The sequence below is a fragment of the Myxocyprinus asiaticus genome, chromosome 8 (assembly GCF_019703515.2).
Source record: "Myxocyprinus asiaticus isolate MX2 ecotype Aquarium Trade chromosome 8, UBuf_Myxa_2, whole genome shotgun sequence".
NCBI classification, from domain to species: Eukaryota; Metazoa; Chordata; class Actinopteri; order Cypriniformes; family Catostomidae; genus Myxocyprinus; species Myxocyprinus asiaticus.
This window is the reverse complement of record NC_059351.1, coordinates 17,206,346-17,232,966: the sequence shown is the minus strand read 5'-3', so window position 1 is coordinate 17,232,966 and position 26,621 is coordinate 17,206,346. Positions and strand designations below refer to the sequence as shown.

At 37.4% G+C, this 26,621-nt stretch overlaps 1 protein-coding gene across 1 annotated transcript in view; it reads left to right on the top strand.

Moving 5' to 3' along the window:
• LOC127445109 (receptor tyrosine-protein kinase erbB-4-like) overlaps positions 1-26,621 on the top strand; it is a 342,336-nt gene that overhangs the window by 231,370 nt on the left and 84,345 nt on the right. Inside the window, exons 4-12 of the mRNA XM_051704908.1 lie at positions 3,163-3,297; positions 4,870-4,935; positions 14,142-14,260; positions 14,481-14,622; positions 14,755-14,868; positions 16,037-16,163; positions 17,743-17,816; positions 18,313-18,403; positions 21,664-21,863. Of these exons, the coding sequence (XP_051560868.1) occupies positions 3,163-3,297; positions 4,870-4,935; positions 14,142-14,260; positions 14,481-14,622; positions 14,755-14,868; positions 16,037-16,163; positions 17,743-17,816; positions 18,313-18,403; positions 21,664-21,863 (1,068 nt within the window). The remainder of the gene's footprint in view (positions 1-3,162; positions 3,298-4,869; positions 4,936-14,141; positions 14,261-14,480; positions 14,623-14,754; positions 14,869-16,036; positions 16,164-17,742; positions 17,817-18,312; positions 18,404-21,663; positions 21,864-26,621) is intronic.

Here is a 26,621-nt window from a genome sequence, read left to right as displayed (position 1 = left end):
TAGGAGCAAAATTGTTTAGTATGGTAGAAATAATGCCACAACTGTAGGAAAGTTTTAATATTTGAAAAAATGATAAAAATAAATAAAATAAAAATAATTTTCACACAGTAAATTTTTTTTTTTTTGTTTTGTTTTTTTTTTTTTTTCATTTCACTCTTTGTTTATATTATCAGTTTTAGTTTTAATCATGTAATAATATGTATGTTTTTAATGGATTTTCGTAGTTTTAATATTGAAAGTCTTGGTCTGGGACAAAGCAAAAACAGTAAAATATATAAAAGTCATTTGAAAAGTGCCACAAATATATGATAAAAGAATAGTACTAAGTTTTTTGGTCAGTTTCAATGTGACCTTCATATAACAAAAGAAAAGAAAAAAAAAAGTTGAAATCAGTTTGTTTTGATAAAAGTCAATCCATGGGACATGCAATTGCCAGAAGTTGAAGAAACACCCAGTTTTTGCTCATCTGTGTGTGTTATTGAGTGTGTTAGTAATTTACAGTAACATGTTTCTCTCTTGTGTTGATTTGTTGTTGGTAGTATGCATTGCACTTTTTAGTGCTTGTCTGTTCTGTTTAATGTTCTTAAACAGCATCATTGCATTTCATGTATAATCTGTGTGGCACAAAGAAAAAGGTGTAAATGAAAAATTTTAACCTTTGTGCCAATTGAACATGCTGTTCTATATTTAAAGTCACCATAAATTGCATTAGAAAAAGTTTAAATAGTGATTTCCTGAAATATCATTTATAAATCTATTGATTCATATAGCTTCACTAAATCTGTTTGATCATTTACCTCGAAAGAGCAAATGCACAAATCTTAATTTCAGCAAGAACTGCCATTCTTCAAAACAACAAAAACAAAGCAAATCAATCTTTTACAACGTTCAAGTTTTAACAGCTGTTTTTTATTTATTTATTTTCTGGCATATTATTGCAGTTATGAGGACAATGCATCACATTTGTCGCTATGATTCATTGTGAAACAATAACATTTAAGATGGCTGAAATTTCATCAGCAGCCTTCAACACAATTACGGTGCTCCTTGAGGAGAGTGCCTCCTCCTCACAGTCTGTGCTCTCAGATACACTCACATTTGTCATGCAAAACAATATCTTCACTGCTGTCAGAGAAACTAATGGAAAACACTGCGATTTCTTTCCGAGTTCAACGTAGTGACAAATGCAGCATCTTTTAGCCAAACAAGGATATTTTCTGTGCATTAATTGAAAAAAAAAAAAAAAAAAAAAAAAAAAAAAACAGGGTGCATTAGGAAACAACAACATTTGTCATTCTTATTTCATTTCAATCTTATATGTGAAAAAATATTAGTGTAAATTTAAATTATAGGTTTGAGATGCATGTTAAGGAGAGCTCTTCTGTTATTTATTTATTTATTTATTTATTTATTTATTTATTTTTTCTATCTGTTTGGTTACAAATATACAGAACCCCTTAGAGGACAGTGTGTGGATTTATTTTCTGAAATAGATTTGTGTTTCCTTGCAGTAGTTTGGCGTAGTTTGGAATGTAAAACTTATTAAAAGGGAAAACAAACTATTTTGAGGAAATGCAAAGCTTATTGTGAGGGAATTTAAACTATTTTGAGAAAAGGCAAAACCTATTGTGAGGGAACATAAACTATTTAGAAGAAGCACAAACTATTTCAAAAGAACACAAACTATTTAAAGAGAACTCAAAACTTTTTGTGAGGGAACACTAACTAATTTGAAAGAACGCTAAATTATTGCGAGAGAACGCAAACTATTTCGAAGGAACGTAAAACTTTTTGCATAGGAATGCAAAAGAATTTCAGAAAATAAACTGAGCAATAGTAATAGTGATGCTTGCCTTAGAAAGCACCACTAATAATCACAGTCCATTTGAAGGTTTGAACCTACTAACACAACATTATTCATATTATTAATGCAGTCTTTCAGATTGCATTAATTTAGTTTGTCACTTTAGGGTTAGGGTTAGGCTATCCCAAACCCTTTTCTCCACACTCCATCAGAGACACAACTCATCATTTTTATGCTGTTGTTTTGAGCACATACAGTAGTTGAGCTTTTGTTGAAGACTTCCTAGAAATGATATACAGTAGATACTGTATAGCATTCAGATCAGACTATGAATTCTCAGTGTTATTTCAATTTGAATAGAAAAAACAGATGTTTGTCTGCTTTTGGGGATGGTAATATGTTTCTAAAGGGTGTTTTTTTTTTTTTTTTTTTTTTTTTGGAAGCAATGAAAGTGAATGGTTACTGAGACAAGTCCAATGCTGGAAAAAAATTACAGCTATGTTTATTCTGTAGTCCAACATATCCAGTCTCCAAAGTGTGCTGGCTGGTGTGTGCGTTTGAATTTTTGTCAAGTCTGATTTCCCTCCAGACTCGTTCATTGTGTTTTTGGGAAACATGGTGCAATACAATCAGCCAACCATGCAAGGTGTCTCATACACCTTTTCACACTCTCAGAAGGGAGCTTGGCACCAGAGAGAGACAGACATGTACCACAGACTGATCTTAATAAAAAGCTGACAACGTTTAAGGTCATTTACCAATGCCAATCATGGATGCACTATATTTAAAAAATAAAATAAAAATTATATTCTTAATCATTATAAGTACACACTGAGAATGAGACAGACACATTGAACTGTCTTGCCACTTATCTCTGCTCATTAAAACTAACACATGCTTATCAGAACCTGTGTGAAACTGTCCAACCAGCTAAATGATACAGGAGACATAGTGAGAGATATACTAAAAATGTGTGCAGTTTATGTAGGAATGCTAAAATCAATGAATGATACACCTAGACAATATCAATATGAATGCAGTATGGTCATGTTTATAATCACACCCAACCATTTTTATGCTATTACTGCTACTTTTATGATTCCAAATAAACATTAGTACACCTAAGCTACACTTAAAAATGCACGAATGTCATTGCAATAGATAACAAAGTATCAAACTAAGTGGCATCTGCAAACAAATTATGTATGGCGCTTTTCTCAGAACTAACGTAATATTTTGTAGCCTTTTTTTGTATTTACTTTTAACCAACCGATTCGTTGGTGATTTTTATTGGATGAATGAAGTCAGTTGATGTTGACCGTCTAGCTTATAATTCTCACTTCTTCAATTTCACACAGAAATCCTGAATGGAGGTGTATATGTGGATCAGAATAAATTCTTGTGCCATGCTGACACCATTCACTGGCATGACATCATCAAGAACTCCCATGCTGAACTTCTAGTGGTTCCTTCCAACAACAGTGGCAACGCATGTGAGTATCTAGTTAAGCAGAATCCTTTGTAAGACAAATTATTAAAACTTGTTTTATTCTTAAGCATTCACAAAATTGGATCCTATCAAGTTTGCTATGTTTTTTACTGATATGATCACTTGCATAATTCTTTTTTCAGAATTTGTCATCAATTAATCATTTAATCACTGCTCTATATTTTCATTAAAAAAATAGAGAGAGCATTTGCCTCATTTTGTTTACTTTTAGCTTAATTACCTATTATCTGAATGTGCACAAGTGTCAGAAACCATTTATTTTAATAATGACATTATATTAACATTATCATAAAAACAATAACAAACTAATAATAATAATAATAATAATAATTTGTCATATTTTTTATGAATAAGTATGCTTCCTAATTAATTATTTATAAATAAAAAAATACATTTATAAATAGTTTTTTACAGTAGATGTGTATGATTAATTACATTTACATTACATTTAGTCATTTAGCAGACGCTTTTATCCAAAGCAACTTACAAATGAGGAACATAGCAAGCAATTTGTCATACAAAGTTCAACAACATCTACAGTGTTGAACTGCCAAGCTCTCAAGGTGGCTGGAGTAGTATAGGTGCTAGTGCAGAAGAAAGAGACAGAAGTATTTATTTATTTTTGTGTACAGTAAATGCAAGTTAAATTCAATAGTAAGTGCAATTAGTGTGGGTTTGTTAAGTGCTCGCGGAACAGATGTATTTTCAGCTGGTTCTTGAATGGTGAGATGGTATCAGCAGATAGTGTGGATGTTTGAAGCTCATTCCACCATAGTGGAACAGAGCAAGTGAAAGATTGTAAAATAGACTTTGAGCCTCTTTGTGATGGGACCACCAGGCACCACTTGTTCATAGATCGCAGAGAGCGAGTTGGAGCATAGACCTGGAGAAGCGAATTGAAGTAAGAATTGGCTGTCCTGAAGGCCAGAGTGAAAGCCTTGAATATGATGCGGGCAGCTACAGGTAGAAAGTGAAGTGAAATAATAAATAATTATTAATAAACAATTATTTATTAATAATTATATAAACATAATAAATAAAATAAATAAATAATAATAATAATAATAATAATAATAATAATAATAATAATTATTATTATTATTATTATTATTATTATTATTACCACTATTGTAATGGTATTATTAATACCCTGAAGATGAAGCAGGTGGCTTTTCTGTTTTTCCTCTCACTTTTCCAGGATGTAACAGTTAAAAATAAAGTTCCATTAATTTATTCCATTATTTGTTAATCTAAAAACTAATATTACATATAAAGGAGATAGCTAATATGTTCAGGAAAAGAGAAGAAAGACACTACTTATTAGTAGTACAATTCAAAGACTGAGCAAATACTTTGAAATACCAGTAGAGTATAAACTATAAATACTTTACTATAGGCTCAGTCATCAGATTTCTAACCACTTTCATAGTGGTACCAAATCAGACATTATTCGGAATTATCTTCGTTGATCAATTTGAAAGGAAATTATTTTGGTTACATTTGCAATTGTATGGCAAGCAAAAGCTTGCCTGACTGTTCTGGATTCTCTCCACAGGCAGACGGTGTCACAGATCTTGTAATGGACGTTGCTGGGGTCACCAAGAAGACCAGTGCCAAATCTGTGAGTCTCCAATACTAAATTAACTCCAGCCTAACTCACAATATTCCATATTGACCATAATGCAATTTAAATAATTCAAATGTAAAACTGAATGCTTTTGGCTGTTGCATGGAGATCATTGCTCATATTTGATTGCTATTTAATTTTAACAACTCATACAGTACTAGTCAAAAGTTTGGACATACCCACTTATTCTTTATTATGTCTATTTATTTATTTATTTATTTTACATTTAGAATAATAGTAATGTCATCAAAACTATGAAATAGCATAAATGGAAGTATGAAAATGATAAAACTGTATACTTTATACTGTACACATGTTTGCTAACATTTTATATTCATATTTTTATCTCTACAAAGCAGTCAACCTTTGTCTGGACTTCAGCTCTACACACTCTGTTCATTCTCTCAAGTAACTTCATCAGGTGCATCCTTAGATGCTTTTTAAACAGTAGTGAAGGAGTTTCTATGTAGGCTCACCACTTGTTGGCTGCTTTTTCTTCACAATCTCCATTACATCCATAAAAAAACATACATAGGCACTGATAAGCATTTATAACCATAAGCCTTTAGATCAAATAGTTTTTAAGATCATGAGAAACATAAAAGGATGTCCAAACTTTTAACTCATATACAAATGTATTTATATATTATTATTTGTATTTATTTATATCAACCTTACTCATCCTAGTTCAGGAGTTTGTGAATTTTCAAATATGACACACTTTCTAATAAATGGCAAAAGTCTGTAGTCTGGTATTGTCAGTTTCACCCTCTGGGCTGGTAGCTCTGATAATGAAATGATAGGAGGGCCATCCGTATGAGAGTAGATCTACAGTATTGTCTGAAGCTGCTGGTGAATCAGCTCAAAGTGTGGGTGGTAATAAAACAAAATTAAAATGAATACTGAGGAAGAGAGAGAGAGAGAGAGAGAGAGAGAGAGAGAGAGAGAGAGAGAGAGAGAGAGAGAGAGAGAGAGAGAGAGAGACTTTGACTTTTAAAACCCCTTTTATTTTAACCAATAAATGGGTCAAAATACAAAGTTAAGAGTACTAGAAAATATAGAGAACAAAATTCATTTGAATTATGACATCACAAAAACTTAGGACACCATGCAATATATACCATAAAAAAAAATAAAAAAAATAATAATAATAAAATCATTGCGATTACCAATTAAAAACCAAACTTGCAAGGTGTCTCATACATACATCTTTTCACACTCTCAGAAGGGTGAAGGCTCACTAGTGCCTCCCTAACACTCCATCTCAATTTAAAGAGAAGAACATTATCAGTGTGCTTGTAATATGTATATTCTATGGACACCCTTGATTCCACTAGTGGCTTAAATAGTGCTACCATATTTATGTCTTGCCTGTATTTCTGTTCTGATGGGATTTCAAAATGGCCATCTTAGCTTGACCTATTAAAAAAATAGCAAGTGTGCACTGTTCTTGCAACGACCGCCTATAGTGACAATCCAATATGAACAAACTATTGGTATATAAAAAAACCTAACTTTGTTATTATTTTCTTCAGCAGTACAAACAAAGAAACAAGTCTTGGGAAATCACAAAACATGTGAAAAATAGTATCATATGCATTGCTAAAAGAACATACTGGTAAAACAGTCACATTCACCTTTGCAACAAACAAATTTGTGGCTATAATACAGTGTAGCAATCTACACTGGAGGTCCCCACATCTCTTAGAAATAGGAGGTTTATACAATAACCTCCATGATGGAAATACATAATCAGATATAGAGAGCTGAGCCCTCCATTTAGTATCAGCCCTTCCTTTTAATTGTCCAAGATGAACAGTCTTAACACAAATATGATATAGTGTTTTTTTTTTTTCCTATACGCTCAAAAATCAATTCATAATATCTCTGATGAAAAAGTATTATTATCATTTTCAGTTCCCCAGTCTTTAGGAATCACCCTTCTAACTGAAGTTCTAACTGAAGTGAATCCAACCTGCTTCAGCAATCGTCTCTTCTAGACAACTTCGAAAATTCCCATGATTTAAACACTGATTCATAAAACCCAAAGGGGAGGTCATGCACCCTTTTCACAAAGGGTTACTCTATTAAAAAAATAAAAAAACCTGCTTTTCAAAACCTAAACCACTAAGATCTTTAAGTATTGACATCCCATACCTAACCCAAGGCACATCTTCTAAACTATACAAAAGCTTCTGTAGTATCTGCAACCTCATTACCAAGATCTTTGATTCCAAGGGTATAGGTCCTTGACTTCCCTCAGCCACAGGATTGCTGGAGGAAGCCAATGATAGCCACTCCAGAAAAAAATAACTTTCTGAATACTTATGAGCAAGTCTTTGAGAGGATCAAAAAGAGCAATATTATGCCATAGCATTGAGGCTACCAGATTATTGATGACTAGGCATCTTCTAAAAGATAATTGTTGGAGAAGCCACCACCCTTGCTGAATTCTAACAATCACACGGTCAGCCAGTCCCTTTCAGTTCTTTTTTATAAAGTGATCAGACCCAAAAAATACACCAAGCTCTTTAAAACCTTCTCGAACCCATCTACACTGCTGTGGTAATTTAGGAGGTTCAACAGACTGCCAATCCCCAAGCAACAAAGATGTGCATTTTCCCCATTTAATACTGGCAGATGATGCTTTTTGATATGTATTTAAGCAAGAAATAAGTTTAGTGATATCATCAGAATTTCTGATAATTACTGTTACATCATCCGCATATGCTGTGAGCTTTACTGGGATTGTCTCTGGAATACCAGGAACACTAACACCACATAACTGTTTCCTCATTCAAATCAAGAGAGGTTCAGTAGAAATTTCATAAAGACCTGAAAGAGGACATCCTTGTCTTATGCCCCTGGTTACAGAGAAAGGTCTAGTCGGAGAACCATTAATCCTTAACATACTGTATATGTCATTGTATAACAGCTTGATAAATGAGACAAAACGAGGATCAAAACCAAAAGCCTCCAGAGTCTTAAATAAATATTTGTGGTCCACTCTGTCAAAGGCTTTCTCCTGGTCAAGTAAGAGAAAACCAATGTCCAACTTGTTTCTCTTTGCAACTGTAATGATATCTAACACCAAAAAGAGATCATCAATTATTGTCCATTTAGGGATGCAAAATGTTTAGTCCACATGGATTACAGATGACATATTTTTTTTAAGTCTGTTAGTCAATGCTTTAAACAAGATTTTAAAATCCACACATATGAGTGACACAGGGCGCCAGTTTGTTAAACACCCAAGATCTCATTTTTTTACAATCAAAGTCAAAATTGCCCTCCGACAACTCAAAAGAAGGGTTCCTTGATTAAAATATTATAGAAGATCATCGTACAGATCCTGTCCAATTAAGTTCCAAAAAAAAAAAAAATATGTAAAATTCTGCTGAAAGACCATCCAATCCAGGAGACTTCCCAGGACTCAACTCCTGGATGGCTTGAAAAATCTCTAGAAAAGATAAAGATTTATCCAGTTTTTTCCATTCTCCAACTGACAGTTTTGGTAAGTCATACAAAAGCTCTTCTATTGCTTTTCCCTCACATTGCTCAGAATTATATAAATCTTCATAAAACAAAAGAGCATAAGACTGAATTTCACGCTGGTCATTTGTCATTCCAACATATGGAAGCTTTAATTGATGAAAATGTTTCTGTTTCCTTGGCTTTTTATCAAGATCAAGAAAATATGTAGTGAGGGTATCCATGTCATTCAGCTGGGGAACTATGGTCTTTAGAAGAGCTATTTTTCCTCTTTCCTCCAACAATTCTTTCAAAAGGAGCTTAGTCCTTATAATGGAATTGGAAGAGCTTAAGCCATCATGGAAACAGTCATTGCTTTGCTCCAGAATATCTTGTACAAGAGACTTGTACGAGAGACTCACTGTGCAGTGTACTGTTGACAGAAGGCCTTAAAATGCACTTTGCCCATGTCCCACCACTGTCTTAATGACTGAAATCTATCTCTCTCTTCTCTCCAAGATGTCCAGAAAAGTTCAAAAGAGTGAGTAAAGAAGTGATCCTGAAACAGTCTATTATTGAAGTGCCAATGTGATTTATAGATTTTAGGAGATAGGACAGAGACAGAAATTGAAATGTAATGATGGTCTGACAAAAAGGAAGGAATAATGGAATTATTAAAAAATGTAGCTCTGTTACCTTTTTCAGTATAAAACCGGTCAAGCCTAGCTCCAGACATATTATTTGAGTTAGCTTTTAACCAAGTGTTCTGCTTGACCCCAGGAAAGGTCTCTCTCTACAGATCAACAAGATTATGACATTTTTTATTTATTTATTTATTTATTATTTCAGCAAAATATGGGTGGGGTTCATCATGGTTCCTATCCAGGTCTGTATTAGTTGTACAATTAAAGTCGCCTCCCATTTCAACAACACTGTCCTGAGAGCACTGTAACAGGGCATCAGATAGTATTCCAAAAAAGACTACATGCTCTTGGCCAACATTTGGGGCATAGATATTTAAAAAAGAAAAACTAACATCACCCAAAATAATATTAGCCTGCAAAATTTGACTAGGTATAATCTCAAACAATAACTGCTTGTCTATTAACACGTGATGAAAAAAATATGGCAATGCCTGCACTGAGATTTGTTCCATGACTCAGACAAGCATTGCCCTTCCAATCTCCTATTCACTGTGTCTGGTTATGTATATCCGTATGAGTTCCCTATCTGTCACTCACTCGACGTTGTGTCGATGTAGTGACACTAGGGGTCACTCTTGGGAGCCCGAGACACCTCTGGTCTTTAATAAAAGGCCAATGAAAATTGGCGAGTGGTATTTGCATGCCACTCCCCCGGACATACAGGTTTAAAAGGAGCTGGTATGCAACCACTCAATCAAATTTTCTCTTCGGAGCCGAACGGTCGATGTTTACTGAGCTGACTGTTCATTCACCTCTGCTGGATCTAATGCCGCATTATAGCGTCTTTTCCCTCCTCTGCACTGGTGAACTGCAGAGAATGCCCCTGGGCGCTTCGGCAGAAAAAATAGAGCTTTTCCTAAAAGAGTATATTTCTCTAAAAGAGCGGCACACATGGAACGTCTTTTTAAAGATGCATCTTTTTAAAGATGCCTTTCCGTTTGTGTGTTATTCCTGGTTGCAGTTGTTACCTCTCATCTTCAGACGGTCACGATCGCTGTCTTTCGTGTCTGGGCACGACCCACGTGGAGACAGCGTTCGTGGATGGTTCATGTACTCACTGCGAGAACATGACCATGAAAACGTTTCGGTCGCGGCTTGCTTTCATAAGAAACTGCCACCCCAGCGGCTCCCTGTCTCAGTCATTCTACCTATGGGTATGAGGCCAGCGCGGCTAGCACTGGGGGCGATTTGGGGACCCCAATGGGACCGCCTCTGCCGGGTATCCCCCCGCGGACCTCCCATTCCCCAGCATGCTCGTCTGCCCCGACAGGGCTTCCGGATGAGTCCGCCAGCTCATCTCACAGCGAGTTCGACCTCTTGTTCGGAGCCTGCGAAGCTGATGAGCTCTTGAGAGCGGGCTTGTCCAGTCGGATACAGAAGCCTCAGCTGGGCTCCCCCCTTCAGGGATGATTGCCCAGTCACAGGCTGATGCGGAAATGACGGACATGCTTTCCCAGGTGGCCGCGAGCGTCGGGCTAGAGTTGAACCCTCCGCTCTCCCCAGAACCCTCACGGCTTAATGATTGGTTCCTGGGCTTGCGGCGCCGTTCAAAGCAGCCACGCCCCGCTCCAGTGCCTTTCTTCCCGGAAGTGCATGAGGAGCTGACAAAATCATGGGAGGCACCTTTTTCTGCCCGGTCCCGATTTCTCAGTTCCCCCACCCTCACTACCCTCGATGGCGGGGCGGCCAGGGGCTATACGGCGATTCCCCCAGTGGATAAGGCGCTCGCAGTGCACCTATGCCACCACCTGGCACGGACGCCCAAAGCTCCCGTCCAAGCCCTGTAGGATCACGTCGTCCCTGATGGCCAAAGCCTACAGTGCTGTTGGACAAGCCGCCTCTGCCCTGCACGCCATGGCTCTCCTGCAGGTCCACCAAGCCCCAAGGCTCCCAAGAGTGACCCCTAGTGTCACTACATCGACACAACATCTCGTTCCCTCCATCAGGGAACGGAGGTTGCACAAGTAACCATGATGTTTCCTGCAGTAAGATCACATCTGCATTTTTTAGAACTAAATAGTCATATAAAGCCATTCTCTTTGCTGTGCCTCGACATCCATTAATATTAAATGTCCCAATATATAAAGATGTCATAACAAATCTAAAAAGTGGGCATAAAATAACCCAAAATATAATGTCATAACCCTATTAATATTTATTTTGACAAAATTTTAATCTCTTTTTGACAGCACTCATATGTTTCTTAATTCTGTAACGTTTAGGTTGATCCAACTCCTCTATTGTAGCTTTTCTCATAGCCACTGCACAGGATTCAACAAAAAGCTGTAAATCCGCTAAATATTTCTCCAATTTTGGTATTCGCTGATTAAACGTATCAAGGAAATCATTAATCTGTTGTACCGTATAATATAGAGGTTTCTAACATTTTCCTGCAGAACTTTTTTTTTTCTCCCCAGTTTGGAATGCCCAATTCCCAATGCGCTCTAAGTCCTCATGATGGCATAGTGACTCACCTCAATCCGGGTGGCGGAGGACAAATCTCAGTTCCCTCCGCATCTGAGACCGTCAATCCACGCATCTTGAGCGCGTTACCACGGAGACATAGTGCGTGTGGAGGTTTCACGCTATTCTCCGCGGCATCCACGCTCAACTCACCACATGCCCCACCGAGAGCGAACCACATTATAGTGACCACGAGGAGGTTACCCCATGTAACTCTACCCTCCCTAGCAACCAGGCCAGTTTGGTTGCTTAGGGGGCCTGGCTGGAGTCACTCAACATGCCCTAGATTTGAACTCGTGACTCCAGGGGTGGTAGTCAGCCTGCAGAACATTCTTGAGAGTTTGTTTCAGATACATAGCCTGTAACATCAGATGTTGCACTATCAGATTCATAATCAATCGATTGAGATTCAGTTTTTCTACCAGCGGATCCACATCAATCTTTGATATCTTGACATCTGACACTTGCATATTTAGCAACTCTCCCTCATTCCCAACTTGATCTTCGGGATGATTCGAGTCACTGGCTCCAGCAGCAGTAACAGTGATCTCTGTGCCACCATGAACCCCGGGGCTGTCATTTACACCTGTACATATATATGCAGAAACTTTGTTCACACCATTCGCTTGATCGTTTGATTCAACCTCAGTTGGATGCTCTCTATCTTCAAATGAAGGCACCGTTTCAATTTGCTCATCAATTTTATCTTCACTACTTTCAGTTATATTACTATTTTCCAGAACAGGAGGATTTTGTTCAGCATTATTATTTACATTCTCCCTATTCATAGGTCATGCTTGTCTTATGTGGCCATGTCTCCCACAGGAATAACATTTCATCGAATCTGTGCTGATGAAAATGGTGTAGTATTTATCCAGCATGGTTATGTTCACTGTGACATTTAAGGTTTGAAATTCAGCATTCAGAATCATGTGTGTCTGACGCCTGAACGAAATAACATGTTTTAACTCTGGGTTCTTTAAACTGAGAGGGATCATTTTAATCAGAGCCACTAATTTTCCATAGCGGACGAGTAAATGCTGAAGTGAATCATTTGAAACAAACGGGGGAACATTCAAAAGGGTTTCTCTTTTCAAAGGGTTTTACAGTGGCAAGACTGTTAAAAAAACATTATTCCCAGACAATCCAATCTCAGCCATATGCACCATAGATTCCACTTTCAGAAAAACAACAACAGCTCTATTCAATTTAGATGCCGACAAGATGTTTCGGACCCCTACTTCAGTACCAATAGCTTTTAAACAATCTTCAACTGTGATAGACTCATCTGGTATGCATTTGCACCCATGTCTAGCAGTTAAGATAGCAAAACCGTCGGAATCTACCCCCATTTCTACCACTTTTGAACACAATTATTTGATCACTTCTCCTATGATGATAATATCTAATCTAGAGACACAAGGAAAAGAGAAATAAAGAACTCACTCAAAAATGCCGCCACTCACTCAAATGCTCACACGCTTCCCTCAGGCACTCCACACATGCGCAGAGAGAGAGAGAGAGAAAGAGAGAAAGAGAGAGAGAGAGCCCTGGGTGTTTGAGTGAAACTGTATAAGACATTTTAAATGGGTCTAAACCACATGAAGAGTTTCAAGTGATGTGCCTGGCTATTTCACATTGTCTGTTTCAAAGGAAAGGTTTGCATACTAATTTAACAGTCAGAAATTAATTTTCATAGATAAAAAGTCAAATACGTCTATTAACCTCATATCAGCTTAAAGTATGACCTTACTTTATTGATATAGGTTAAGGAAAACTTTCAAAGTTATTTAGATTCAAAGGACCTACCAGGAAAGAAATGTGAACAGTACGGAACAATCTAGTTTTGGAAGCAAAACTTGCATTAATTTTCTCCACAGGGAAATTGATTTTAAACGATAACTTATACAACTTTAAAGACAGACGTACTTTGAGCTCTGATGTGGTGAATCGGTGGTAAATGCTTCTATAAGCCTTCAAATGACGTCATTTCAACTTTGAAAAAATAAATTGTTTATCAGCGGAATTTCTGCTAAAGAACTACACTACCTATGATTCCTGATGGGGAATATCCACGGGGAAAAAAAGCATGCCAAAAGAGCTCTGCAGCGACTGCCTACTTCCCTGATGCACTATGAATGACACAATTATGAATACTTATAATCCACAACTTTAAAACAGTATGTTTTTAAGTTGATTTTGTCATTCACAATGCATCATGGGATTATAGTTCGTTCCCTCATGAAAGATGTGAGGTACACAGTTGTATACATATAATGAAAATACTTTTTGCTTGTAACCAAAGTGTGTAATGTTGTAATTCACCTCAGAGCTGGTTGATTTGGTTCATGGCTTAGAACTCTTTTATGAAGGACTTTATGAAAACCTTATGGAATAAATGAATGGGAAAAATGTTTCTGGAACCAAGATGGCTGAAAAAGTGGGCGGGCACTGTTGTGTTCTGTTAATATGAATTAAATACTTGATTCAGAATGGTCAATCAACCAGTTGTCTCTCTTTTTCTGTCTCTGTACTTCCCTACCAACATTTACAATCATACAGTGACAAAGACGGTATGTGCTGAGCAATGTGATGGTCGTTGTTTTGGTCCGTACGTCAGTAACTGCTGCCATCAAGAATGTGCTGGAGGATGTTTTGGGCCTAAAGACATGGACTGCTTCGTATGTCACATATTCCTTAATTTATTTCTCATTCTGCATGACTGTAAGATTTTACAGTTTAGGTAATGATAAAAACCTAATCATGTGGAAATCATACTGTATGTTACAACTTTCAGTCACAGAGGTGCCTAGAAAAGAGTGCTTCTCTTTATAAGAGTCATATTTTATTGATTAGTTCATGACTTAGTACACGCTTACCTGACGTTTTGTATATTCTCAGGCTTGTACGAATTTCAATGACAGCGGTGCATGTGTGACACAGTGTCCTCAGCCGTTTGTCTACAATCCAACAACCTTCCAGCTCGAGTACAATCCCAAAGCCAAATACACCTATGGAGCTTTCTGTGTCAAGAAATGCCCACGTGAGTCAGGTTACCTGAAAGATGGCATCATCTGTTTTTTTTTTTTTTTTTTTTTTTAAGATTTTAATAATTACTGTGATTATTTAGCTGTCTAATTAAGACTCTAATATTCTCTGCTGTCTGGCACAACAGATAACTTTGTGGTGGATCACAGCTCTTGTGTCAGAGCCTGTCCGAGCAACAAGATGGAGGTTGAGGAAAATCACAGCAAGATGTGCATCCCGTGCACTGACATCTGTCCGAAAGGTCAGTCAGATTCACTAAGGTTGTCGTTTCAAACCTGTTTCGCATTCGTTCTAATACAGAACAAAAATGTAGATGTTTTAATTAATATTTCATCTTTTTAATACAATGGCAGTGGATAATGACTCACTTTAAAGCTTAAAAAAGCAGCCAAAAGTATCATAAAATAATCTGTATGACTTGTTCATCATTTTCCAAGTCTTCTGAAGGCACAAGAAAAGTTTTGGTGAGAAACAACCCGAAATTTAAGTAATTTTTCATTGAAATCTTGAGAGAGGCTTGTTCACAGTGACTTTGGTGTTCATGTGAGAATCTGTATTGTTTGCACCAAAAACAATGCAAGTTCTTCAGTTAACATGCAAACTGCTGGCCAACCACTGGCTTCTTTCAGTCAAACCAATGTACTTAATAGTAAACATTGTATTGGTTTAATGATGACAGTGAGGTTTCATAACTGTAACTGTGCTAATCTTTGTAGATCATAAAGAATTTGTTGGTCATTTGTCATTCCAACATATGAAAGCTTTAACTGATGAAAATGTTTCTGTTTCCTTGGCTTTTTATCAAGATCAAGAAAATATGTAGTGAGGGTATCCATGTCATTCAGCTGGGGAAATCTGGTCTTTAGAAGAGCTATTTTTAATGAGGTATAACCACATAATAAGCAGAAATTATAAGAGAAACAAAACTGGGTCATATCAGTTAATCTTAATATGACTCACATTTGATCATAATAAAGCTCAAAATGAGGAGTTTTACTTCTCATTTACATTAAAAAAGTGAATAAATAGCAGCACAGACAGACGCAAAAACATAAACATATATATATATATATATATATATATATATATATATATATATATATATATATATATATATAGTTTTTATTTTATTTTTTTTTATTTTTTTATTTTTGTTTCAATAACTCTTTTCAGCTCAACGGAGAAATACATATGAAAATGTAGAATTTATTCAAGTATGTATCTAAAATCATGTTGGTTTCTTCCAAATCCATTTTTTGATATGGCCACCAGAAAAGAAAAAAAAAAATGAAAATTCTCAAAGTCCTCACTGTAGTAAGCTAGTAGTGTAGTAGTGGACAAAGGTTTCAGTAGTTGTCAAATATTTTTGGCCTCAGCTGAGTTTTAAATGGGTTGTATGTGGTATTCAGTGTGTGATGGAATAGGTACCGGCAGTCTTCAGACAGCTCAAACTGTAGATTCCAGCAACATTGAGAAGTTTGTCAATTGCACCAAGATCAATGGCAACCTCATCTTCCTCATCACTGGCATCAAAGGGTGAGTCAGTTTATTCAATATAATCTCATTACTGCTTCAGGTGTGTCTATGAGATGTCTCGTTTGCTTAATTACCATCCATATGTAATTTAATACAAGGCCTGTGTGTGGGTTTAAGGGGCCATAGGTAAAATCATGAAAATGGGTTCCATCAGTGTTAAAATTGAATAGCATTCTGAGATGCTATTCTTCTCACCAAAATTGTACAGATCTGAGTTACCGTAGACTTTGTCAGTTCAAACTAGTCTGGCCATTCTCTGCTGACCTCTCTCATCAACAAGGAATTGTTGAGAATGTTGTGTGTGAACATCCTAGGAGATCAGCTGTTACAGAAATACTCAAACCAGCCCATCTGGCACTAACAATCATGCCACTGTTCAAATCACTGAGATCACATTTTTTCCCCATTCTGAAGGTTGATGTGAACATTAACTGAAGCTCCTGACCTGCACATGCATGATTGTATGCACTGCACTCCTGCCACATGATTGGCTGATTAGATAATTGCATGGATAATTTTTGGTGGCAGATGGGCTGGTTTGAGTATTTCTGTAACTGCTGATCTCCTGGTATTTTCACACACAACAGTCTCTAGAATTTACTCCGAATGGTGCCAAAAACATAAAACATCCAGTGAGGGGCAGTTCTGTGGATGGAAACGCCTTGTTGATGAGAGAGGTCAACAGAGAATGGCCAGACTGGTTCAAACTGACAAAGTCTACGGTAACTCAGATAACTGCTCTATACAAGTGTGGTGAGAAGAATAGCATCTCAGAATGCTATTCTGAAATGCGGGTTGGTGCTGTTTTGGCAGCACAAGAGGGACCTACACAATATTAGGCAGGTGGTTTTAATGTTGTGGCTGATCGGTGTGTGTGTATATATATAGTATATATTTTTCCCCTCTTTTTGAGGAGTGTTTGAGGTGTGTTTCTAAGGCCCTATTTTGTATTTACTTTATATAAATAAAATATGAATTAATAAGGGACTTTAATGTGTCTTTGTTTCATCTGCTCTAGGAAATAAGTTAAAGCCCAATTTTAAAAGCTTCACCAACAACTCTTTAAAGGCAGTCTTAAGCAACCAAGGGATAGATTTCTATAAAAAAAGATCACACATAATCGTCTCTATTTGTAACGTGTGCTGGCAATGATGATGAAGACGATGAGAACCCAAGTGCAGTTTTAATTACAGAACGTGAAATCCAAAAACCCTAACTAAATATAAACATGAACATGGCTTGACTAAAAACTTGACAAAAACTTGACAATAAACGTGGCCTGACAAACTTCTACACTCACATCTACATTCAATACTTGACAACTAGACAATGAAAACATGAGGGCTTAAATACAAGACATGGGAGAACATAAACCAATGAACAAACAGAACTCATAACAAGCTAATTAAACAATAACCCAATGAAAACATGACACAAGAACATGGAGGGAAAACAGAAATCACATGACAAGGGAAACAGGAACACATGACATGAACCAGGAACTAGAATTTCAAAATCAACACAATACACCTGACACTATTGCTAAAATCTGGCTTGTTTTGTGTCTTGTTTAAAACAGGGATATGTTTCATGGTATCAAAGCCCTGGACCCTGATCAGCTAAATGTATTCCGCACCGTTAGAGAGATTACAGGTAAGCTACAGTCACCATCTATCAGATGGCAAGCCATTAAACCTATTGAGCCTTGTGTAAAACTCTGGATTTTTTATTTTTTATTTTTTTATTTCGATCCATAATATTCTTTGCCATGAATCCTTATCTATAGGCTATGCGGTACACAATATTTATTTGTTTATAAAGCCTCAGAAGAATGAACTATGACTCATGTTAAAAGCCTTTTTGTCATATTAAACTTAGTCTTATGATTGTGCCAATGGCTAATGGAGTGAGGCCGCAAAACAACATTTTCATAATGGAAACTCGAGCAATAAGAAAACGCTGCTGATTGCTCTCTGGAGCACTATTTGTATTGTCAGACAGGCAGTAAAATATTACAGTTCTCATTGGGCTCATTGTAATATCCCGACCCGTCTGCTGTCATAATAACATTTTTATTTTTTATCAGTTTGTCAAGTATGAAGAGATTAAAAGCTGAATATGTTTCCCTATTCTTCAACTGTTCTTTCAGGATTTTTGAACATCCAGTCATGGCCGGAAAACATGACGGATCTTGGTGTTTTCTCAAATCTTGCCACCATTGGAGGACGAACTCTTTATAGGTGAATTAGCAAAACATTTGATTAAAGTCAGGAATTCAGGATTGGCATTGACTTCATGTTTATCCCTGACACTGACATATGTTTTCTGTTTTCAACAGAAGAAAAGTTCCGACACATCTGTTTGTTGGATGTACAGCTATGACTCAATGCCCTATAAATTAGCATATTTTGTTTGTTTGTTTAATTTTACTTCTTCATAATACATTGTAAATATACACATCAACATACTGTAAGAGGCCATTCAGACCGAACGCATTCTTGCACTAAAAAAAGCAAGGGGCAGCACAACTAATAGAGCTAACGCAGGTGTTGCAAGACATGGTTTTATGTTCTTTTTAAGTTGACAGGCTGTTTAAAAAACATTGTATTTCTGCACAAGATGCTGAAAACATTGAAACACTGCTGCAGGCGCAACTTTCAAAGAAAATGCGCTCGTGGACGGTCCCTAAGAATTAGAATTAGACGGCCAAAATAATGGCAATAGATACATAATACAGCTTATGGGCCATTCAGACCAAGCATGTTTTTGCGTTAAAAAATGTTGCAACAAATGGAACAGAATTCCAATGCCTCCAGATGCATTTTTAAAATTTGAAGTTCAAATAATATGATGCACTGTCTTAAAAACATTGCACTCATGCGCAAGATGCTGAAAATCAGCGTTGCAGCGTCAAAGCAAAAAAATCAAGGGATCTAGTGAATGTTTACATAAAAAAGTGAATAAATAACAGCACAGACAGACGCAAAAACATATGCAGTGTAAACGGCCCCTTTATGACAAAAAAAAAAAAAAAAAACTATATATACACATTTTTATATATATATATATATATATATATATATATATATATATATATATATATATATATATATATATATATATATTTATACACTATATTGCCAAAAGTATTCGCTCACCCATCCAAATAATTGAATTCAGGTGTTCCAATCACTTCCATGGCCACAGGTGTATAAAATGAAGCACCTAGGCATGCAGACTGCTTCTACAAACATTTGTGAAAGAATGGGCCGCTCTCAGGAGCTCAGTGAATTCCAGCGTGGTACTGTGATAGGATGCCACCTGTGCAACAAGTCCAGTCGTGAAATTTCCTTGCTACTAAATATTCCACAGTCAACTGTCAGTGGTATTATAACAAAGTGGAAGCGATTGGGAATGACAGCAACTCAGCCACGAAGTGGTAGGCCACGTAAAATGACATAGCGGGGTCAGCGGATGCTGAGGCGCATAGTGCGCAGAGGTCGCCAACTTCGTCGGATGCAGTGGTGTAAAGCACGCCGCCACTGGACTCTAGAGCAGTGGAGACGCGTTCTCTGGAGTGACGAATCACGCTTCTCCATCTGGCAATCTGATGGACGAGTCTGGGTTTGGCGGTTGCCAGGAGAACGATACTTGTCTGACTGCATTGTGCCAACTGTGAAGTTTGGTGGAGGGGGGATTATGGTGTGGGGTTGTTTTTTCAGGAGCTGGGCTTGGCCCCTTAGTTCCAGTGAAAGGAACTCTGAATGCTTCAGCATACCAAGAGATTTTGGACAATTCCATGCTCCCAACTTTGTGGGAACAGTTTGGGGATGGCCCCTTCCTGTTCCAACATGACTGCGCACCAGTGCACAAAGCAAGGTCCATAAAGACGTGGATGAGCGAGTTTGGTGTGGAAGAACTTGACTGGCCTGCACAGAGTCCTGACCTCAACCCGATAGAGCACCTTTGGGATGAATTAGAGCGAAGACTGCGAGCCAGGCCTTCTCGTCCAACATCAGTGTCTGACCTCACAAATGCGCTTCTGGAAGAATGGTCAAAAATTCCCATAAACACACTCCTAAACCTTGTGGAAAGCCTTCCCAGAAGAGTTGAAGCTGTTATAGCTGCAAAGGGTGGGCGACGTCATATTAAACCCTATGGATTAAGAATGGGATGTCACTTAAGTTCATATGCGTCTAAAGGCAGATGAGCGAATACTTTGGCAATATAGTGTATATATATATATATATATATATATATATATATATATATATATATATTAGTTTTTTTTTTTTTTTTTTTTTTTTACACAATATTTTCTCAAAATGCAATATCATTTTGAAAAAAAGGAACTGTTTGTCATCCTCCGACAAGGTTGTTGGTAGATTTTGGAACTGATATTCTTAATAGTACCTTGTAATACCATGTAAATACCATCATGCATGAATACTGTAATCATATAGTAGGCCTACCATGAAATATATCAAAGTACCATGGTATTAGCATCTGATAACATCACTGTACCATGGTACCATCACAGTACTTTTATATAAGGGAGATCCTTCCCTGATGGCCCTTAGTGCAGAAAGAGGGCATGAAATAAGCATTAGCAGGATCAAACTGTACAGTATCAACTTGGGAAAACCCATGGTGGGCATAGTGGGTAATGATCAGGCCTGGTAGGTTACTGGTTTGAGCCCTTTAAGAAGCAAAGCTCACCACTGTGCTCTAAAATAGTTATACTCAATGTAGTTTTAGATGAAGGCATCAGTTAAATGAAATAACTACATTGTGGCAGGAGGTACAGTATGCAATGCTTTCAGCTACAGTATGGGTGTAGAAGGCCAAATCCTGGTTTCCTCACCAAACACAAAAAACCTGAGGTTAGAATGAGGTCAGAAATCCTCTGCTGGACTAGTCTGGAGAAAACCAAAGGGGACTGTGGCTTTGTTGTTTCATAGAATTGGCAAATATGTGCTATCCTCCCAAGCCTACTTTCCCAAAGTCCAATTTTTAAAAAAAAAAAAGTTTTTTTTTTATTTTATTTATTTATTTATTTATTTTTGCATTAAAGCTTTTCACAGATTTACTCGTACTCTAAATTATTAAAATGTTATTTTAATAATATATTCAGCCATGTCCTCATTAACTACTTCTAAGTATCCCCTTGTTTCAAATTAGAGCCAAACAAAAATCTTCACTCCCTGTGGGTATGGCTCTTAAAATAGTGCCTGCAGATTTGTTGTCATTTCTCAGTGAAGTCTTTAACTATTTCCTCACAGTCCACTAAAAATGTGAAGTGCAGAGTACAGTTAGATTTCCATAGGGCATGTTTCTTTACCCTGTTTATACCTCGTAATAACACTCATTTTGAGCTAATGTTTTGTGATTGGATCACCCAGATGCAATGTGTTCATGCACGCACTTGTATTGTTTTAGGATGATAATACCAGGTGTAAACAGGGCCATCGAATGAAAGCTGTATCTCTTTGTTTTCAAGTGGTATTTCTCTGCTGATCCTGAAACAGCGCTGGATCTCTTCACTGCAGTTCCAGTCTCTGAGAGAGATCAGCGCTGGTAACGTTTACATAACCAACAACAGTCAGCTCTGCTTCTACAATACAGTGAACTGGACGGGCCTGTTCCGCACCAGCACCCAGAGAGCGCTCATAAAAAACAACAGAGACCCTAGAGAGTGCAGTGAGTGTCATACAATCACAGCTAGCATCTCTGCCTCCATCTGTTCCGATTTGTTTTAAATAATATATCATGTTTGAAGGCAGATTAAAAATCCTGGAATCTTGTAGTGATGCATTTGTTTGGAAAGCTTTCATGTTTGACCAGTTAGTCTCTACAAAAACTAATTAGACTGATAATTGAGGATCAGATTCTGTAATTCTGCTTATACTAGAAATACAACCAATTAAATTGCATCTTGGGATGTCTTATTGAATTGTGTAACTGATATAAGAGAATGAGAAATATATACAGTATATATATATATATATATATATATATATATATATATATATATATTGCATCTCTCCTCAAGCCTTGCAAAAAGCAATATTATATTGTTTTTCTTTAATTTACATAACATTAGATTTACATTACATAATGTTCAAGGTTCAATTGAATTTCAGCTCAATTGGCACATTAATGTTGATTACCAATAAATAAATAAATAAATAAATATATATATATATATATATATATATATATATATATATATATATATATATATATATATATACTGGTGGACAAAATTTGGAATAATATACAGATTTTGCTCTTATGGAAAGAAATTGATACTTTTATTCACCAAAGTGGCATTCAACTGATCACAATGTATAGTCAGGACATTAATAATGTGAAAAATTACTATTACAATTTGGAGGAAAAAAAATTCAGAACTTCTTAAATTACTTCAAAGAGTTCTCATCAAAATATTCTCCACATGCAGCAATGACAGCTTCGCAGATCCCTGGCATTCTAGCTGTCAGTTTGTCCAGATAGTTTTCACCCCACACTTCCTGTAGCACTTGCCATAGATGTGGCTGTCTTGTCAGGCACTTCTCACACACCTTACAGTCTAGCTGATCCCACAAAAGCTCAATGGGGTTAAGATCCATAACACTCTTTTCCAATTATCTGTTGTCCAGTGTCTGTGTTTCTTTGCCCACGCTTACCTTTTCTTTTTGTTTATCTGTTTCAAAAGTGGCTTTTTTTTTTTTTTTTTTTTTCCATAAGGCCTGCACCCCTGAGTATTCTCTTTACTGTTGTACATGAAACTGGTGTTGAGTGGGTAGAATTCAATGAAGCTGTCAGCTAGGGGCCTGGGTAAAGACGCTGGCTACCACCCCTGGAGTTCACTAGTCTGAATCCCAGGGCGTGTTGAGTGACTCCAGCCAGGTCTCCTAAGCAACCAAACTGGCCCGGTTGCTAGGGAGGGTAGAGTCACATGGGGTAACCTCATCATGGTCACTATAATGTAGTTCGTTCTCGGTGGGGAGCATGGTGAGTTGAGTGTGGATGGCACGGTGGATGGCGTGAAGCCTCCACAAGCACTAAGTCTCCGTGGCAACGTGCTCAAGCCACATGATAAGATGCGCAGGTTGACGGTCTCAGACATGGATGCAGCTGGGATTCATCCTCCGCCACCCAGATTGAGGTGAATCACTACGCGACCACAAGGATTTAAAAGCGCATTGGGTGCAATTCCAAATTGGGTGAAAAGGGGAAAAAGTCCCCTGTCAGCTGAAGACATGTTAGGTGTCTATATCTCAAACTAGAGGCTCTGATGTACTTATCCTCTTGTTTAGTTGTACATCTGGGCCTTCCACATCTGTCCTTGTTACAGCCAGTTGTCCTTTGTCTTTGAAGTGTAAAGTTTTGTATGAAATCTTTTTTTTTTTTTTTGGCAATTTCAAGCATTGCATAGCCTTCATTCCTCAAAACAATGATTGGCTGGCAAGTTTCTAGAGAAAGTTTCTTGTTTTTTTTGTGTTTTGTTTTTCCTTTTTTGACCTAATATTAAGACATGCCAGTCTACTGCACACTGTGGCAACTCAAACACAAAGACAATGTTAAGCTTCATTTAACAAACAATATAGCTTTCAACTGTGTTTGATATAATGGCAAGTGATTTTCTAGCAATTTAGCATGATTACTCCAGGATAAGGTGTTGGAGTGATGGCTGCTGGAAATTGGGCTTGTCTAGATTTTATCAAAAATGAATTTTTTTTTTTTTTTTTACATCAGTAATGTACTGACTATAATTTGTGATCAACTGAATGCCACTTTGGTGAATTAAAGTACCAATTTCCTTCCGAAACAGCTAAATCTGTACATTATTCCAGTCTTTAAATGTTAAAATAGACACTGTTTCAAATGCAAAGCCTCAAAACACAAACATTATACCTGTAAACATTATTTTAGTGGAATAAAAGCAGGAATTTACCAGTGTTACAGCATTAACCAGATTACAGGGTTTACTGGTGTTACTTTGTCATGACTATGAAGATATACAGTATAGTAATAAGTACAGTATATATATTAAAATGTAACTTTGGATATAAATTTGAACTTTGTACAGATAAGGCTAGTAAGCAATGTTATCACACCAAAATAATTTTAACACATATAATGTTTATAATCTTGAGATTATATTTCTGAAACAGTGTGTATCTAATATTTATGGACTGGCCCCATTCACTTCCTTTGTAGCTGCCCTACTGCAACCACAATTTAAACAAATAAATATATATATAAGGAACAAGTCAAAATTATTATTATTTTTGTGGTAATCAACATCATGCCACAAATAAAATGTCAATTTCACAGTATTCACATGATCGACATAATACACAATATACAGTACATTAGTACATGCATATAGTATACAATGTTCACTGAACACACAATATACAATTGTGCAAGCATTTAAGACTTCTGACTATAATGTCCTTTGTATATAATGTCACTACCATAATAATTTCGGAATAAACAATTTTTGCACCTCAGTTTTAGTTATGCATAGTCTGCATAGAACACCAAACTCTTAAAAGAGCAAGGAAAATCCTGTTTACCTTGAAATGTCTTCTTAAAGGTATAGTTCTACCAAAAATTTAAATTCTTTAATCATTTACTCATTATGTTAAGATATATTTAGCGTTAGTGGAAAGATTGTTGTTCCAAAACTTACTTCTGAATATTCTAAGACCTGTCTGCTTTTAACCCAAGAGAGTTTCTCTGTCATATAACGATCCATTGAGTGTTATCAATGGTTGTCTGTGAAACCACAGACAAATACTGTGAATCTGTCATTGAAGAAAACCGGAAACAGGCCATTGGAATGAGATGTTCCATGTCAAAAGCTACACTTACTGCTGCACTTGATTAAGCGCTATGGGAACGTCTTTAGAAGTGACCAGCTGTGAATATGTGTGCAACACGTCAGTGAAATTGACTAGAATCTTTATAGCCTCTGTTGGTGACATCATCAGAATGCCCCAGTACCAGGGTCTATAAATAGATGTGCCACAGGTGCAGGTCTTTTGTCTTCAGACCACTCTGTGTTGTGTTTGTGCTTCTACAGCTTCTCAAGCTCTCTATTGTTCTTCTGATAGGAGTTAGATTTGTCAGGCAGTGTGCAGAAAACTTTCTCTTTCTCTGTCATTCAAGTGTGGAAAAGACAAAAGAAAGAAAAAAAAAAAGAAAAGAATAGCGATCAACAAAGTAAACGGTGTGTGTTTCCATGTTTACGTCCTATGGCTGAATCGGACACACACCAGTTTTGTTTTGTTTGTTTGGGGGAAGAGCACGCTGCTCTTGCATTGGAGCGAGGCGAGTGTGAGCATTGTGAGCTGTTCACAGTGAAGACACTGCACGCTCGTCTCGCTTCCAAAAGCCAGCACCCACCATTCCATCGTGGGGCTTGCGTATGGATCTGGCTGAGGAGGGAGAGACGGGTCCGTCATTATCGCTCGCTCTCTCTCCAGACCCAGTTTGTCCCTCGAGTGATCTCGAAGTGCGCCCTGGCGCCTCTTCGGTTCATGAGGGGGACGATGAATCTCTTGGGTCTGCGGACTTTGAGTTGCCTACCTCTGAATGTTCCTCACATGATAACAAAGCGGTTGAGGAATTACTTGAGGTGGTTACTTGTGCTGTTCTTCAGTATCAATGAATGTTAGGTCTCATGGCACCTATGGGCCTTTTGCATATCAGACCGTTTCAGTTGTGGCTCAAAGCCAGTGAAATTCATCCAAGGGCCAATCCCCGAAGGCAGATAAGGGTTACGCGCTGTGGGCTACATACCCTCTCTATGTGGCTCAGACCCCGGTTCCTCGCCTTGGGTCCCACTCTAGGTGCGTCTTGCCATCACAGATTGCTAACAACAGATGCCTCCCTGTCGGGCTGGGGAGCAGTCTTAAGTGGTCGTCCAGCTCAAGGGGAATGGGAGGGTCATCAGCTTGATTGGCACATCAACTGTCTTGAGTTGATGGCTGTATTTCTGGCCCTGAAGTACTTCCTCCAGCATCTGAGAGGCTGCCATGTCCTGGTGTGTGTGGACAACACAGCGGCAGTCTCGCACCAGCTAAACAGACTAGCGCGGCAGATTTTTCTTTGAGCCCAGGGCAAGCTCCTGTCACTCAAAGCAGTATATATCCCTGTATACCTGAATGTGGGAGCGGATTTACTGTCCAGACAGAAAATACCGACGTGAGAATGGAAACTCCACCCAGAGGTTGTGAAACAAATCTGATTAAGATTTTACGAAGCAGAAGTGGACCTCTTCGCCTCCCAACAGGCAATGTCCCCTCTACTTCTCTCTGAGTCACCCAGCCCCCCTGGGTCTGGATGCGATGGTGCATACATGGCCCAAAATGCGCCTGTATGCATTTCCTCCGGTTTCTCTTTTCCCGGGAGTTCTAGCCAGATTTCGTCAACAAGGATCTT